The 19317-nt window shown below is 39.6% G+C and overlaps 1 protein-coding gene across 8 annotated transcripts in view; it reads right to left on the minus strand.

Moving 5' to 3' along the window:
• Positions 1-19317, minus strand: part of GRIK1 (glutamate ionotropic receptor kainate type subunit 1) — a 369629-nt gene that overhangs the window by 80737 nt on the left and 269575 nt on the right. For all 8 annotated transcript variants that reach the window (XM_047099652.1, XM_047099651.1, XM_047099649.1 and 5 more), the window contains one exon: positions 14468-14611. In XM_047099652.1, the coding sequence (XP_046955608.1) occupies positions 14468-14611 (144 nt within the window). The remainder of the gene's footprint in view (positions 1-14467; positions 14612-19317) is intronic.

Genomic DNA, 19317 nt, shown 5'->3' on the forward strand with positions numbered 1-19317 from the left:
AATTGCTGGTTTTGTTTGTTTTCAGCAATTTCTTCAGGTGATTTTGCTGCACACTTTGAGAATTTGCTGCACATTTTGAGAATATCTGGCCTACAGAATTCTTCCTAATCATTAGCACCCTATAAAAGTCCTTTATAGGAGTGCCTGGGTGGCTCAGTCGGTTAAGCGTCCGACTTCAGCTCAGGTCATGATCTCGCGGTCCATGAGTTCGAGCCCCGCGTCAGGCTCTGTGCTGACAGCTCAGAGCCTCGAGCCTGTTTCAGATTCTGTGTCTTCCTCTCTCTCTGACCCTCCCCCGTTCATGCTCTGTCTCTCTCTGTCTCAAAAATAAATAAACGTTAAAAAAAAAAGAAAGTCCTTTAGGAACTGGCCTCTGCTCATCACCAGCCATTTTGTCTCCTACCATAATTCATTCTCAGCCATCAACTAGTCTCCAAATAATGGAATGTCTTTCCCCATCATGCTGCTTCCCACACTCCAACTCACTTTTTAAAGTATAGACCGCCCCTCCTTTTCTCTCAGAAGGCTTTTAAAGCACCTCAGATGAAGAACACTATTGCCCTTGGGTCCCCCTCTGTACCTTAAAGATACCTCTAGAATACAACTCAGCACAGGGGAAGGCACATATTTGCCTTCATGTCTATCTTCATATTTGAATCTATTTTCTTTGAAGTCAGGGACTATGTCTCCCCTGCGTGATTCAGCACAGGTATATCTCACCCAATAATTGCAGAACAACTGTTTTAGAGTAACCTTGGTAAATGGTATGTATGAGGACTTGTTAATTAAATGGTTCTAGTCTTGAAGAATTTTCAAATATAGGGGGTGTGGCTGACACCATTTTTTTCCTTGTTAAGAGAAATTCTGACTTGTCATCCAAACTCTCACCTGATGGCCTTGCTTTCTATCTTACTGAGAAAGCAGAAGCAACAAGTTCCCACCACCACATCCACCCAATTCATTACCAGCATGTCTGCCTGTGTTCTCCTGCTAGTAGGATGAACTATCCATGCTCATGCCCAATGGATGCCCCAGACTCTCTGATCTACACAAGGACATTGTTTCTGTCATTTCCCTTTCTAATGTTATTGATTTGTCACTCTCTGACTGATATTCCAATCAGCATATGGATGTGCTACAAAATACCTCACTCTGGAAAATACTCTCTCCATCCCATGCCAGATATACTGGACATTTTCACAAATGCTATTTTTTTTTCATTCTTCCTCTTGTGTGAATTAGGAACTATTAGCCTCATTTAATGACATGAGGGTGTGAGGTACACAGAGCTGGTAAGGAACAAGGCAAGAATTCCTATCCATATTTTCTGATTCTGAAGAAACACTTGGCACAGAAGAGGACCAACTGCCTACTCCTTAATCTCAGTTTTCCCAACTGAAATAGGAGGGAATTGGGAAATTTGCCATATTTGCATTAAATTTTAACATGCCTTCTACGATGCCATTTCAGGAGTAAAAAGTCATTCTGCCAGATAGGTGAAGCTGTTAAAGACTGAACTTCAGAAAAGTTATGTGTTACTATATTTACAATCTAGAAGTTTCAATTCTTTAGTATATTGTCAGTGCAGATGAGAGGAATTGGAACTAGGGTGGACATAGACACATTTTACATCACTGGCCAAAGTAAGTCAGATGCAATAATAACCCTGATCACTTCATTTGTCAGGGCAGAGAGAACTCTGGGCCACTGGCATCTGTGATTTTCAGGTTGTCATGGGGTAGGAAGCAGAGCTATACAACAGAGGACTCTGAGGAATCTTGCTGAATGTTTTGAATTCCACAAAATTATTAGATATATTTGTTAAATAAATAAAAGCATATACATAAAGAAGTATAGTCCAGTGTTTTGGGACATGTGATACCACTAGGTAGAGATTAAAGCTTTATCTAGCCATCTTAAAATTCTGGAATCTTAGAGATGCAGTTGAGTACAGAGATAGAAACATTGAGCTTAGCAGTGCAAGAGTGTAGCTTGTGTTCTATCTCATAACCTTGGGCCGGTTATCCAACCTTGCAAAGCCTTGGTTTTCTTATGTAAAATGGAGGTAAGACCCCGAGGGGTGTTGTGAAGGTCAAGTGGAAAAGTAGTTGATCAACCTTCCTTCTGCTTTTTAGAGCACTTTCTATAAGGACACAGACTCATGGAATTTTGAGGTCATCGAGACAGAGTTGATGTGACTTGCCCAGTCTCATAGCTCATAAGTAATAGGACCAAGATGACACTGGTCTTTTTCTTGAATTCAAGACTCAAGTGTAGATGGGTGTGTGTGCACACATACATGTATTAAAAGCATATCACCTTAACACACTATGAGAAATAGTTAATGGAAAGTTGTTATATATGTGTACTCATATGTAATATTATGCTTTCCTTCTTTATATGGATTGGTTTGCCCCCAAGTCATGGAAAGTAATTTACTTGCTGAGCCAAACACACAAATCTAACAAAGGAAAATAGTACTCCTGACTTTTGATTATCTGTGTTAAAAAAAAAATCTGAATTTATATTTTATTGGCAGAACCTTCTAGCTTTAAACTATGGTTGCGTTAGACTGATTGCTGAGTAATAGGTGTCAATACTCAGCAGGCCTGAACACAACTGGAAACTGTCACCCCTCCTTTTATTTGTATTTCAAATAGAATTTTTATTAGTAGGGCAATGTTTGGCAATTCTTTCTGTAGTTTTGTTAATTGATTCATACACTCTGGTCATAATTTTATTGATTGATATCAGTATTTAGCACCATCAATTTTTTTATGCATTGATGAGCACACTATTTCTAGTCTGGTAATCCTGAAGAATAATCAGATATGCTAAATGAATCACCAAGCACACATTTCCAATATGAACCTTTGGCAAAGAGTCTCCCTTTTTGCCCTGAGCACCCGAAGATTGGGTTCCATTAGCAATGTAGTATGTAAAAAATAAATGCCATATATTGAAATGGCTATTGAGTCACATTACAGAAGTTTTACAACTAGAAGAGGGGTTGTTCCAAAACTTACTGCTCAAATTGAAAGGGGGAAAATCAGAGTGATGGGAGGCAAATATTTTAAGAGGGAAAAACATGCTCTGTGTTCTTATAGGGGGATCCTTGTTAACTCTCTGGAATACCTCCTTATCAGGTCTTGTGTTATGGTAACAATGTTAACTATTATCTTAACTGTTTATATTATATCAACTATGTATTTATTATGCATTTATACATAGTAATTGTATATTGTATTAATTACGTTAGCTACCTTCTTCAATCGATTGTTAATTCCTTGATGGCAGGAAACGTTTTACTTCTCTTTGAATTTACCACTTGCATTTGATAGGCATCCAAAATATTTGTGATTGAACGGTTGATGTAAGGATCAATCCCAAAAGTTGCACACTTTTAAGTATTGGGGGAAAGGTAGAGGGGAAGTGGCAAGACCTGGGAATTAGGATCTTCTTCCTACTGGCCATGATAGCTAGGAAAGTCTATAGGATTTTAATGAGGAGAAACGAGTATCTGTGCCCCACCCCATCCTCCTGTCCCCTTCCCTCTTCTCCTCAGAAGATGTGGATAGACATACTGCACAAAGTGCCTATCAAAGAAGTGACATTTGACCTCCTTAAGGCTAGGGTACCTATGGTGACTGGATTGGAAGGCAGACAGATTTAGTTTATTTACACCCCCCAAATCAGAGCTTGCACCTCAATCCACTCTAAGAGATTTTTCTTTGAATTTTGAAGGCTTTTCAGATTTAGAAGTTCCTTATTGGTCTGTGAATGTGTAGGAAAGGAATTATTCCTTTAAGTATTTGATTCCTTAGTTACGGTCGTTCATTCATTTAGCAAACTTTCATTTTGCTAACGTTTTCTCATGGAATTACTAACAGTAAGATCAAGAGAAAAAGGTAAGTTGGTGGGAGGGGCATGGATAGTGTTGAGACAAGAGAACAGAGAAAGAATTGTATGGATTTCAAAAATTCATCTACATGTCTCCTGAATAGAAGAGTTAATGAGGACAATTCATTGTGGTGTTATTTCACTTGTTTTTAATTAAAGGAGGCTTACTCTGTATTTATTGTATAAATGCAGCCCCGATGGGCTAACTGTACAATTACTATCTTACTCAGGTCCCCAGAATACGATACAATGACAAGCTTCTGAAATTCATCCCCCATTTAAGCAATGTGAGCTTCACCTAGTCACCCACAATTGTAAGCCAGTTCTCAGAAAAGCTATTTAAAAACAAATCTGAAGTATACATAATGATGGTGAAGAAAATAAACATTAAGCAAAAGAAGAAATGATAAACATAACCTTTAGACCACATAACTTCCTTGGATGTCAGCTATTTCAGGAACTGAAATGATGCATTTATCATATTCTCATCTGTTCAATATATAATTATTTTAACTATTATGTGTGTTGTTTATAACCCATTATCTTGCAATAACAGCTTGCATGGATCACTGCATAATTTAAAAATATAATGGCTTTTCTTGCCAATATTTGATTTCCAACTCTAAATCTGCTGACTTTAACTATATCTGTTCCATGCACTTTGGGGAAACGAGTTTTTATTTCCTAAAGATTTATCTTAGAATATGCACCTGGAGTTTCTTTTTTCATAAACTGCTTTCCTTTGGCACTGGTTCATGTGGTGGCTCATTTTCTGACATAGAATAAATTGGCTCTGTACTCGCAAATCAACTAAACGGGCAGGAACACAAATCTGAGACCCAGTGGGTGTAAAGTGGGTGGGAATAGGGCACTTGTTTAACTGTCTAGATAATGTGATCAAGAAAACCTGGAAATCAAGTCATTTGGTCTTGATTTACTCAAATTACCCTGGTCACATGAATTTTATCATTGTCTTTGTTGGGTAGATACTTATTATTATAGTTAACCAATATGTTCTGTGACTATCAAGATAAAAACATGGGTCCCACATACGTTGATTTCATATTGTTCCCTAGTTAACCTGGTTGGGTGAGATACTAAGGAAACATTTTATATACATATTATACATTTTACATATATATATATATATATATATATATATATATATATATTTAGTCACTAAGATTTATTGAGCACTTGAAATGTGGGTAGTCCAAACTGAGTGCTGTAAGTTTAAAATAGAGACTGGATTTAAAAGACTTAATAGTAATAATAATATAAATTAATAATTTTATATTGAGTACATGTTGAAGTGATAATATTTTGGATATACCACATTAAATTAAATACCTTATTAGAGCTAATCTCAGCTGTTTGCTTTTAATTTTTTAATTAGCTACTAGAAAATCTAACATCTATGTGACTCACATTATATTTCTACTGGACAGTGCTGCTTTAGAGCAAATTGTGCATTTGTTCATAAAAGACTATTAGGTGTTCATCATAGCATTGTTTCTATGTGCCAAGAATAAAAGAAAAAAGAGGTATTCAAAATATCCATTCATAAAGGAATGGATAAGTACACTAAAGTACAGGTGACCCTTGAACAATGCATCTAACTTTTGACTCCCCCAAAACTTAACTATTAATAGCCTAGTGTTGACCTGAAGCCTTACCAGTAACATAAACAGAGTAACACAGATTTTGTATATGTTTATGTAGTATATTCTTATATAAAGGAAGCAAAAGAAGGGAAAACGTTTTTAAGAAAATCATAAGGAGGAGAAAATATATTCACAGTACTGTATTCATATTTTAAAAAATCCATATATAAATGGACCCTCACAGATCAAATCCATGCTGTTCAAAGGTCAACTGTACATTCAGTAAATGATCTGTTCCTCTACTTGGATTCTTTAGTCTCTTAATATTTGCACGTCGTATTACCTCTTTTCTTTCAAGGCTTTATTCAAGTTTCACATGAACTCTGAGATGCTTTCTAACTACCCTATGTCATATAGCAATACCCATTTTTTTTCCTTCAAAGACCTCTACACACTGTACCCACTACTGAATCTCGCTTTTCTGATACTCCTTGTCATTTTAAGTACTATATTTCCTTTTATATATGTCTGATTTCCCCACTATTGCATTCTTGGTGCTAGAATAATGTCTGCCACATGCTAGGTATTCAGTAGATATTTGTTGAATGAATGAATGATAGAATAGTAAATTTCAATGAAAAGGAATAAACTGGAAAAGTAATAAATATGAATCAAATTAGATATATTTCAACACAACATTGATTAGAAAAGGAAATTGCTGAATGAGATATATAGACACACACCCACGAAACACATACACACACACACACACCACCACACATATGACATTCACTTAAGTAAGTTAAACACATCCATGTGCATGTGAGCACATACACATGTACACATACATACAAACTGTGGTATAGAAAGCAAATTCTTCAGTCCCTGTGATGCAGAACAAGGACATTAGAGGCCGAATGGGAGAAGCCAGGTAATTGACATGAGTCTCTGAAAGCTATCTTACAAATACCAATGTTATTTAGAATCACATAAACTAAGGAGAATTTGGCAAAACCTTCCATTCTATTCGAACACCCCTTTCTTCATTTCCAACAGGTGATTATTCATCTGGACACTGCCAATTTCAAAGATAGGTATCTTAGCACCTTAGTTCTATATAAGTATATATAATTGATAAAAACTGTAAACTATGAACATCTGGGAACTGATCTCATTTCTCTGTCTAGAGTTGTACAGGGATTGAGGGACAGACCTGAAAAATCCACTCTTTCTTTATCTCTAAATGTCTTAAATGTGAAGGGGTATTGGGGTAAATGGTTTTTATTTACACAGTGCAAAACTAGGTGGTGGTACTGAAGAATAGGTTGGATGGCAGGAGCTTTTCAATAGGTGTAGAATGACAACTATATATGCAACCTTTTCCAAAGTCTAGAGATTTGAGTGAGTTGACTGCCAAATCCGATGTCATCTAATTAATCCAAGGGACAGCTTTTCCTGGCAATCAAAGTCAAATGGCATGCAATATCGGGGAGTGTTACTCAGTGGAAACACAGCAGGATTAAACGTGTCAGAGCTTTGCTTCTCCAGGGGCTTTGATTTTTTTTAATTCTGTAATTTTTCACCTGGATCCCATGTAAAAAAACAAACACTCAATACTGACCTATTAAGTAGAAGTCTGAATAAATATCAAGACAAATATAGGTGACTCAGTGGAGAATTTTATCTTCTACTATTGGATTTTTAAGAGCTTAAATTTAATTATCTAATTTATATATTCAAATTAATAATCTTCATTTAGTCAAAATAGAACAAATAAATTACAACTTCATAGCAAAACAGGGGCAGAAAGCTGCCCATATTTTCAGTGATATACCATTTAGGTTGGCATTTGGAAATAATTTTCACTCCTGTATAGTAAATTTATTTTGGACCAGATCAATGGGGGACTATTTATATAGTTTAAAATTAAGTATTAGCTCAGCAAAATTTATTAACAGTTTGGTGGATTTTAACTTCCTGAGTTCAATTCAATAAGCATCTTTTAAATGCCTGCCATGTGCAGGCACAGTGCTCTGAGGACACAAAGATAAATTGACTTTGCCCTCGTCCAAGGGAAAGATCTTACAGTGTCTGAATGAAGCACGTTAAGCGCTCACGTAGAGATGTAAAGCAGCTATGGTGTCAAGTTGAGGACTATCCCTAAATAGAGGTTCGGGAGAGGCTCACTAGAGAAAATGGGTTCTCAATAAGAGTTAGTCCAAATAAACAATGGGAGGCAGTGCTTTCTAGGCTGAAAGGCATATGACAAAAGGGGTGTTATAAGGCAGGTTTTAGTCAGGAAAAGAGAGGTTCATCTGTCTCACTGTGTGAGAAAAGCATGGTAAATGCAGGAAACTAGAATCAAGTTTATGTTTGTAGAGGGTAGAATACCTACTACACATTATGTCACTCTATACATGACAACACTTATAAAAGCGTTGAGTATCAAGAAATGAGGCTCAGTGAGAGGTCATTTTAATAAACCAGGTGAAAAATGATGAGGGCAGAGGGCAAGGAATGTTGCTAAACATTCAGGATAGAAAGTTAACAGGACTTAATTAGATAAGTGTGGTGAGGTGGATGGAGAAGTTTAGACAACCTGCAGAGTTCTGGTTTGAGTGACAAGCTCTATTTTACTGTAATGTTTCAACCCAGTTACCATTGTGATAGCTATCAGGATGGCAGAGTGCGTAGATAAGCACCACCAAGTTCCCTATGCATATATACAGAGGAAATGTCCCTCAGAGATTGTCCTAGAAGTTTTGGACCTGACCATGAGGTCAAGGATTTATAAAAGGGGTCACATGCATGAAAGAGGCAGTTGCTGGAGAGATTTATCCAGAAAGAGCTGCTGTTTCTCTGTGAGTTGTGCTCTTCTGCCTTCAGGATGCCCTTTTTGAATCCTGGTAAGTAGGATTTCAAGGGGCCATTCAGGGAAATCTGAAACAAGTTGGCTGCCATTGGAGAAGCAGAAGACCAATGGCTGACTCAAACATGAGGAAGTCAAGGTAGACTATGGACAGTGGTGTGGCCCCTAGGTGACAAAAGAGGAGTACAGAATATCTGACGAATTGAGGTGGTCAGGAAATACTGCATCATGATCAGAGGTACTCCCAGGATACCCAAGGAAGGGTGATTGGGTGTTTCCTGGGTGCTAGATTTGAATCCAGAGTGCCTTGGTGGGAGTATAGTCAATAAGACTGTTGAGAGGGGTGAAGAGGTTTCAACAGAAAAAAGCAAGAGGTGTACCACTGTGTATCACACGGCTGAAGAAGCATGATATGCTTCTATCTGAAAAAGACCCATTATTTGGGTCAAAGAAACATCAGGAAAGACTGCCCACCTGGAAATCATAAACAGTCGAAGAAAATTCTTCAAGGAAAAGAGGCTTAGAAATTCCCCAGGCGCACCTGGGGACATGAGCTTAGACTATTGGCTGGAACCAGAGAGTACAGAACAGTCCTGTCAAGCAAAAGTGTTCTCACTCTTTTTGAGCCTGGTAGGACGTGCAACAGCTAAGGGTATGGCAAGGAAGTAAGTGAGGAAAGGAGAAAGAGGAGAAACCAACCACACGTCTCCTCTCCCCTAGTCTCCCAGAAGACTTGAGCTCAAAGGGAGGAGAGATTTGATGTTAAATCACATTGGACTTCTGAGTAATATTAGAATAGAAATTCGAATTCGAGTTCCTAAGTTGAAGATCAACTTAAAGGGACCCTCGGACTGTCACTGCCTTAAGTAAACACAAAAATCATGGAAAATCCTATTTTCACTGAATAATTTTAAGTGGATGATAGGAGCAACACTAAATTGGTTTTGGTGTCCCACTAGTTGTGTTTGTTTGACATCCCAGTTAACATTGTCATTTATTGACATTGGGCTTTTGTAGCAATAATAGCTTTAATAGATAACATGACAGATTCTATTTGGGAATTTGTTGATGTGGGGGTGTCAGTAGGATATGCAGATGGATGTTTTCCAATAGAGAAGTAGCTACATGAATTTAGACTGAAGGGAGAAGTCAGGGTTGTATGCAAGAAATACTTAGATATCTCCTTGTGCAATTTTTTTTCCCTTTTAGCTCTCTATGAGTGTGGACCACTTCCAAACCAAGATATCTATAATTCTTCAATAATCTTTGTGGGTTTATCTGCTTTAATCAAACTTACACAAGGATACCGAGGTAAACTGTTTGAAATATCACATTTTTGTGCCTCAAGAACAGTGACTTTTCATCAATTATCAATCAGATTGGATTTTCTCAGCTCAGCAGGCAATTTTAATCAATCGTCTTTCCATATTTACTTAACCTCATTTCTCTCACTTCTACATGGGACCGCTCCTTCTGACCCCAACAGAAGGTCAACTCTTTATGCTTCATTTATACTTTTGCTGTTCACCATTCAACCAAATTCTATTTTCAGTACCCAATTCAGGTACTCTTAACATGGGTTTCAGGCCAACTAGGGTAGTTGTAAGGCCTCTGAGACTGCAGATGAATATTTCTGCCTTTTGTGGGAACAATGCAGCCATGGTTTAAGTCAGTTTTCATATAGGGTCTGTAACCCAGAAAATAGTTAAGTACCACTGACATAACCTAAAATATATAATTCACTTCACTGTGCCCATATTTCAATGCCCCTCCCAGCACCTGCAATTACAGACCCTCTTCTTCCAAGATGCCTCAGTGTGCTTGCTTCTGCTGCACCTGCTCCCACTGATTGCCCCACGGCCAGCTGGAACTTACTCTGGGTCCAGAGTAACTTCTGACCACAGACAGGAAGTCCTTTGGCTTCCTCAGCCCCCACATTCAGCTACCATTTCTATGACTGACCTGAGATGTGGTTTGCTAGAGTTTTTTGGTAGCTCAACCTGGTTGATGATTACCTAATGTTTTGGGTCCCTCTTGAACAATCATATACATGCTCTACCATCGAAAGTTTCCCTCATTCCCTGGCATCATTGCAGTTGGCTCCCTGTGCCATGTCTCTTTCCATGGGACTCCTGATTTTCCACTGCTAGGTCCTGTCCTCTGTTTTGCAAATGCTGCTACTTCATCTTGGACTCCAATAATAATAATATTGACACCAATAAGAACAATATTGGTTACATGTAAGCATGTTACATTACATGTAAGCATTACATGTAAGCATTCAGTGCTTACATAAGCCAGGCAATATATTTAATGTTTTATGTGCAATGCCTCATTTCTTCCTGACAACTGCCTTACCTGATAGACATTTTTAAGGGAACCTTCCATTTATGGTAGCTACCCTTTATTGAGCAACCATTACATGCCACACATTTTGCTAGGCTGTACATATATGTAATCCCCACAAACACATAGAATTTTTATCTGCATTTTATAGAAGAGGAACCGAGAATAAAGAGTCTCAATGACTAAGTTCACATAGACAGCAAATTGCAATTAAATCTCAGGGTCTGTGTCCCCAGTACCAGAGTTAAATAGGCTGGCCTATTCCTCAGACCCCTGTCTCACTTCTTCACCAGAACCTATGGTCCTGGTAGACAAGTCTAGATGACCCTGTTTTTTGCCTCAATGAATTGTTTCTGGATATGATATTCATATCTCGTGTCTGTCCTACAGTACCTGCTTATAGGTCTTGTGCATCCAGTTCCTTTGCCTGTTCATTCATTCATTTATTAGCTCACTCACTTGTCTGGCATCTACTTATTGGGTGTTCATTCTATGCCCCGTCTTATGCAAGAACTAGGGAAACAAGACTGGAAAAGCACAGCTTGGAGATAGACATGTAAATAAATATGATGGTCTAACGACTGTGATGGAGCCAAAGAGCCAAAATTTATGAGTCAAGGTCAGCATAGAGAAGCTAGTGCTTGAGTTGAGACGTAAAGGGTGGCCCAGAGGAGACCTTTCAACCACAGGCAAGAGAATTTGGTGGGAGCATATTGCCAAGTTCAGGGAGCCCCAGTAGGTTCAGCAGGTGCTGGGATTGGGGCAGGAGATGAGAGGGATGGCATAGGAGATCAGAAACCAGAGCACTGGAGACCCTGAAGATTCTGCCGATGAGTGTAGGTTTTATTCCAGACACACGAAAGCTTCAAAGGAAGTCTGTCATTTCTCCACTGTGTCGAATTTGTATAGTAGATAGTAAAATCCACATCTTCCAGTTTGGGGGGGGAGACAGTTCCCTGTAGTGCCAAGTTAGTTTTACTTGTATGATGGAGTCTCAGTACATCTTGCTGGGTGGGGATTTATAATCTCCTAATATATTTGCTTAGCAAATGCCTAGAGAGGTGACACTGTGACACACTCTACCAGGTTTAAAATGTCGTTTAATTCTTCCTCTCTCGAGTCGGCCTGAAACACCGAAGGGTGGTTAGCCTGAATAACTTGTCTGCAAGGCTTACTGATTCTAAATGATGTGTGAAGTTATCAGGGATTAGTGCACACACAACCACCTCTCTGCTTGGAAAGTTTACCTCCTGTGACAAATTTCATCTTCACCCCATAAATTCAACCTGCTGACTTGCTCCTTTACATGATTTCTGATTATAGTTTGGAAATCCTTTAAAAAGTGATAGTTACTAAACGAAAGGACCCAGGGAAGTTTTAGGACCACGTGCCTTACTAAAACCCGATGCCTGCAAAATTTTGTTGAATTAGGTACTCTTTGAAAGAAACACCTGCATTCTATCACGTTTGCATGTTTTGGCCTGTCTCAGAATTCCTTCCATGCAGTCTTTCAACAGGCTGGGACACGGCTCCGGGTCGCTCCCTATCCCATCTCTGCAGGTACCTGTGTCCTGCCAAGGGTGGCATATGGCATTGTGACTCAGGAGACAAAAAAGATGAGCACAATGGTGACAAAAGTTTTCAACCCATGATGCACCTCTCCCTTCAACCCCCAACTGTGGAGCCTGAGAATGGGGAATTTGCTCTTTGGAGTAAAAGATCATAAAATACTTTCTTGCTTTCATTGTGGTCCCTCATCTTGGAGTTCATTATTTCTTTAAACATGCCTAACTGTAGCTTGGAAATTTTACTTTCTTATACAAGCAAAAAGATGCTTGGGGTGCTCTGAGTGTTTGATCCTGAGCTTTCATGAGGCCTCATGCCTTTCCTTGCACTGGTACGAGATGAAAGGAAACCAGCTGTTTTCTTGTTAAAGATCAAGGTGATCAGGATAGTGATTCAAGACCTAGCGATGATTGCTGCAGGGAGAGCAGAGGCTGGGTGATGTTATTCTGTTAGGCACAGTATGTCAGATTTCTGTGGCTGTCAGAAAGAGTATTTCATTTCATGCCTATTTGTGATTTCTTTGTTGTTGTTGTTGTTGTTGTTGCTGGGTTTCAATTCCTGGCATCATACTCAGTAAACTGAATGAGGCTATTATTAGTAGTCTATCCGAATGGTAAGAGAAGAGCTAATATCTCAGATTCTTACTATGTTTCTGTGCTGTTCTTAACAACCTCACTTTTTATCCTCACAATAATGCAATGAGATAGAAGGTGTCATTCCCATTTTACGGAAGAGAATATTGAGACACAAGAGTTTAAGTAACTCTTAACTTCAGGTAGTTAATGAAGTTAAGTAACTCGACTTCATTGTGTGGGTTATACTGCTCACAAATGTTAGTAGAGCTGGGATTTAAACCCAAGCAACCACACCAGGATTAGGGCGAGGTAAGAGAGGTTCCCTAGGGCACAAAATTTAAGGCAGCACTCCCTTGAAGTCTTGTGTAGGTGCAGGGCTCACACCTGAGAGTGAGTGCCTCCTTGAATCACATTCCTAGGGAAGTTCTTTGCTGCATGCCATACCCTAGACTCAGCCTTGCTTTGGAGGCTGAGTAGTGTTAAATCTCATGGCATACTGCCTCTCTGGTTCTCATCCTTCTGGATCAGAGTCATCTGTTAACAGGGAAGTAGATTGAACAGCCCAGGAGAGGGTTTGTAGAGACAAGCAGGGATGGAGCCCAAAGTAGGATTTCTCCCTTGCTCTTGGCTGGGCATTCTTGTCTTGTACTATGTGCCCTCCCATTCTTTTCTTTTCTGACTTTGTCTCACCTCAACCATCTCCAGTACAGAGGGCAATAAAGATGCTCTTCACTTGAGAGGTAAATTTCTGCATCCCATAGAGAAAACATTAGAGCAGCATCACAGAGGAGGGTGTGTACTCAGACCTTATTTCATCTTGTCAAGTCCAGACACACCCTGAGGTATATGCTGATGTCAAAGCTAATCCAAGGACACATATCTATGAGAGAAATCTCAGAATCTTAGAACAGGGTCTGCTGAGGAGAAGTCAAATTGCACCAGAGAAAAGGAAAGTGTGTGTGTGGTGGGGGGGGGGGGGGTAGTCCAGGATCTCAGGGAAATCATGAAGAACTCAGAGAAGTCCTTGAAAATCTTTTAGTGCACTTGGTCAGTTTTGAATAGGACTGGACTTTTCTGGTGTGCTGACAAATGGCAAAATAATTGCTATTTCATTAGGACAAACAGATCCCTCTTTTCAGTCATGCACAACTTGATATTTAGGAAACCACTGGAATTATGGGATGAATTATGAATTTAGGAAACCACTGGAGTTATGGGATACCAGGTGGGAACTATCCCTGGTATCTCTCAGTGATGGGCAAACCCATTCTTTGACTCAATGCGGCCTGGAATAAGCCCCTATGAGCTCCTAATCACATATGTGGAGGAGAGCCAGCAGCAAATGAGATGAGCATAGTGGAGATGAAGGAGAGTGAGTATTACGGTCTGGTAGCTTCTTTGAACTTCTCAACATCATGCTAGAAAAGTTCTGGTAGTCCTTCTAGATAAACATTTACCAGTGAAATCCCAGCAGATTGGCTGATGATGGTTTCTCCTCCTTTATAGATATCATACCACCAAAGCCATGTGGGAAGACCACTCTAAATCAACAAGTCAAACAGCACTCTGCGTAGGGAAGAACTGGGCTGTGAACGAGTAGCACTTGCCTCTTTAATTAGGTTCATAAATCTGGGTCCAAGGCGCCATGGCTTGTGTCGATGACACTGTAAGGAGCTGACGGTCAGCTGGGAAGCCCGGTGGGAGGCAATGGCCACCATGTACACGGCATCATACATCAGAGCCGCTTCAGTCTGTGAAGGAAAACACACATCACATCTTCAGTTCCACCTTTGTTTACCTTCCTTTACCTGCAAAATCATTCTGCCTGCTTCCTTTATCTCCTATTTGTCTGATCTCAACAACCATTCATTCTCCAGCTGAATAGTCTTCACTCTCCAGTAGCTATTTTTCTCTAACATAATACCTCCTACTCCACAGTAAACTGGAGTCATAGCTCTGCTTTGTTTTGAATTCTTAAAAAAAAAAACCAAAAATACAAAAAATAAAAAGCCCACCTCACCGATGTCAGCCACATAAGTCTTGATTCAGGGAACAAATATTTGGAACATCTTCCGTGTTAAGCATGGTGTTAAGACCAACTACATTGAGTTAGAAGTTACTAAACCTCAACATTTTAATATGAGATTTTGTTTTTTAGGACTTATACCCATTTATATGTTTATTTGCTTGTTTCTATTTGGTAGAAAGAAACAGATTCAAGCAAAACTAATAGGTAATTTCCAAATAGAGATACTTGTGCTCTTTGCTTCTATGTACTAGAGCCAAGAAGGTCTGAGATATGGAATAAAATCAAACAGCAGGTTGTAAGAGACCTTCTGAAAAACAGACCTGTGTAACTAGCTCAAAATACACCTTCTTTTATCAGCATTTGCTTTTTTTTGATAGAAAGTGTAAGTAGTTATTGCTTTTGGGGGTTGGGCATCTCATTCTTCCCTTCCTCATGATATTTCTCTCACTTGCAAAATTTCACACAAAACTGCTAGAATTTTTATAAAAATATTGTCATGTTTTCTTAAGGATAAAATCATATAATACCTTCACATTTTAGTGGAGGGTTTTCATCACAAATTTATTTGAAATTCTCAACAAGCTCCCGAAATCAACAGAACAGATAGATAAAACTACTGATGTAGGAAAACTGACCGTTAGACAGGATATTGACTTGTGTAGAAACATACATATAGCCAACAATTGGTAGAGTTAAACCTAGAATTCAGGTCATAGATCAAAGATTATCATGTATTTTTTTTTTCAGAAATCTGTTGATTCAACATGTATTATGCACTTACTGAGCATGTCTTAATGGAGGTGGAAAGAGAGGGTAAGGGTTACTACATCTTGCACTTTATCCATCTATGAGGCCAGAGAGTATCCCCACTTTAAATCTGTTTCCTGTGCAATTGCTATCATGGCATTTTCCATATGTATTTATAGTGACATCTGTTTCTCAATAAGAATGTGGGTTTTGCGGGGGCGCCTGGGTGGCGCAGTCGGTTAAGCGTCCGACTTCAGCCAGGTCACGATCTCGCGGTCCGTGAGTTCGAGCCCCGCGTCGGGCTCTGGGCGGATGGCTCGGAGCCTGGAGCCTGTTTCCGATTCTGTGTCTCCCTCTCTCTCTGCCCCTCCCCCGTTCATGCTCTGTCTCTCTCTGTCCCCAAAATAAATAAAAACGTTGAAAAAAAAAATTAAAAAAAAAAAAAAAGAATGTGGGTTTTGCGAATGCAGAAATGGTTCAACTTCATTCTCTCTCTCTCTCACCTCCCTATATATACATATATAAATTTAATTTAATATTTATATATAATATATATTTAATGCTTATTTATGTTGAGAGAGAGTGTGTGTGCACGTGTGCACACAGGTGGGGGGGGGGCAGAGAGAGAGAGAATCCCAAGCAGGCTCCTCACTGTTATCACAGAGCCCAATGTCAGGCTTCATCTCACGAACGTTAGATCACAACCTGAGCCAAAATCACGAGTCTGATGCTTAACCTACTGAGCCACCCAGCACTCCTCGACTTTATTCTGTAGTGGCTAGCAGAGTTACTGGCATATAAAAGGTCCTTAATAAATGTTTGCAGAAGGAAGTCATGGTATCTCTTGCCTTAAAATGAGATACATTTTTGTGAGACCTGTATAACGCCAAGGCTTTAAGATGTCCTTCTAAGATAAATTGTTTCATCAAGCATCCATGTTCTTCACCATTCTCCTTTATCAATTTGGTGGAATTGAAGGAAAGTAATCTATTGGTAGAATGAGACCTTTTGAAACTCAATCAGTAACAATAGCTGACTTTTGTCAAGTTCTTATTATAAGTCAGGTGCTACCTTGACACGAAATCCTCACCATAACTGTTACTCTTTTGCGGTTAAAGAAGTAACCAGGTTAAACAGCATCCCCAACCTAGTGGAGGGAAAACCAAGATTCAAAACAAGGAGGTTGGTGCTCGGGTTTGTCTTCACAACCACGAAACCGAACTAACTGCTTCTAAAGCAAGTTTTTGTCTGATGATTTAATAAGTACAATAATAGCTCAATTATGGTGAATATTCACTGACAACTTACTACACACCAGGCACTATAAGCATTTTCCACATGCCGTGTCCTTAAATTGTTGAAACGATACCTTTGAAATAGGCAAAGTCCCCATTATACAGACAGGGAAATGGAGACTTGGAGAAGTAACTTTAGGAAATAACTTTGATAGCTCCCTAACTTATTAGGCAAGCGAGAATTTCACCTCAAGATGTAAACTTAGATTTCAGAGCTCATGCTCTGCAAAACCACTTGACTGCTATGCTATGAGGACCTGGACATTTTTAGCAGTGGGATATGCTTTTCATAAATTTGTATGTGTAATCACTAGTTGACAAATGGAATGATTTGGTACAGAAGTGTGAGGAGTAACGTTCCAATGATCTAATGTTTTCATAAGCTGTGCTTAGAAAGGATTCTGACTTTCTTTGTCAAGGCTGCCTCTGCACTGGGCTGGGAAATAACATGGTTCACAACCATGGGCCTGATCTGTGCTTTTCAAATTCGAAGAAGAAAACCATTTATTCTAAAACCATGCTTCCTCTTGAAGTGCAGTGTTTTCTCAGATGGAAGAGACATGTCCTCTACCTATTTTATAGCACTAATAAACTATCCCTGAATTTCCTTTCCTCTTTAGTTCTGTGCTGGAGGCCAGTGACAGAGCAGCAACCCTCAAGTCATTTTAAGTAAATTTAAAAGAAAATTGGCCTGTGTTTCAGAGTTTGTTTTTCCAAATGTGTTTCTGTGCACATTTTATTTATATCGGAAGCCTGAACGAAACCCCATTACTCAGTGCCCCTAAGAAAATCTTTTAACCGCAACATGGATCACGAAACAAGCATATGAAAAGCAGTCTCGCACAATGTTTTAGTTATCACAACAGCATGCAATGGGTTAACTTAACAGCACGGGTTAACTCAGCAGGTCTGGGGTGCTCACACTCTACCTTTTCAAAGAAAAGACTGACCTTTGGTTACTGGGAAAAAAACACCCCAAACCTTGGCTGATCATAGTGATTTTGTATCTTTGGGGTCTTGGGCATTGCTAAACAGTGTCAGCCAACAGTGTGATTTATGACGAATGCCTATTTTTGTTCATCTGGGGCCCCGGGCCGCGCTATTTCAGTTTGCCCTCAGGAACTGCTGAGTAACTAGGACTAAGACTAAGTAACTAAGGTCAGATATGGGGCTGCTCTGTGCCTACGTGACTGACTCCCGATAAAAAACCCTCACACCAAGGCTTGGGTGAGGTTCCCAGGTTAGTAACACTTCACACATGTCCCACATCATTGCTGTAGAGAATGAAATACTGTCAACACAACTTTCCTGGGAGGGGAACACTCGTAGTTTCTGCATAGTTTCTCCTGGACTGTGTGCCCTTTGTAACTTTTTCCTCTGATGGTTTTAATCTATATCCTTTTGCTGCAATAAACTGAAACTACGGGTCTAACAGGTCTGCTGATTTCTGTAAGTCCTTCTACCAAATCATCAAACCTGAATATGGTCCTGGGGACCCCAACACAATCCAGTGAGATGCTACACCTTAGGAATGAGGATTAGTGACAGGATGTGGCTTTACAGAGTCCTTGCATTTTGCTCTCTTCCTGGTATATAACACTGTTGGGAAAAGCTGGACAAGATCGGGGTGCTGAAGGAAGACTTAGTCCTTGTGGAGCGAATGGGCAGAAAGTATGGATTTCCCATCTTCTCTGCAAATTTAGAAATATTCACTAACCTGGTATGGTTAGTGAATATCAAATATCTTCTCTTCTAAAAGAGAAGTTCTCCCAAATAACACCCTTTCCCTTCATTTCCTAAATTTACTCTCTTACTTGGGTCCTCTATTAAAGTATCTCACCCACAGCATACAGCTAGCAGAATTTCTCTCTTAGTACGAATTAGCTAGTTTCCCTTGTGGGGGTGGATGCTATTGAGGAGCCAAAGTAGTGGGAGAGGCAGTGAACATCCCGAGTTGGGAATGATGCTGCAAAGAGCGAGCCGCAAGCAAACCAGGGTTTGGAAATGGGCTGTAGAGGTAGTAAAGATAGAATCACGTACTCACAATCTAGAAATTTGGTAATTAAGGCAGCAACTCCAGCAGGTCCAGTGAGACCCGGCACAGAGGTTGACATATTGTAACGTGAAGAAGCATTTTTAGCTTTTGAGGGACACAGGGAGGAGTTGGAAAAAGAGGACCATATGTGGAGTTGGAAAACATACCCAGGTGATTCCACTGGTCGCAGAAGGTCACACAGGTACCAGGGAAGGAGCCATCCTGGGCTCCATGTGCAAGCCAAGAAATTTGTCTCTTGTAAACAAAAAGGATTCTGCCTCTGCATTTCAGAATGCCTTTTGTTCTTTGATTGAGTACACACTGGCTTCACAGCAGCTACCATCAAGTAAA

Source organism: Lynx rufus, unplaced genomic scaffold (assembly GCF_022079265.1).
Source record: "Lynx rufus isolate CCGP_SWC_20201006 ecotype Redwood Valley unplaced genomic scaffold, mLynRuf1.p SCAF_5, whole genome shotgun sequence".
Taxonomy (NCBI): Eukaryota; Metazoa; Chordata; class Mammalia; order Carnivora; family Felidae; genus Lynx; species Lynx rufus.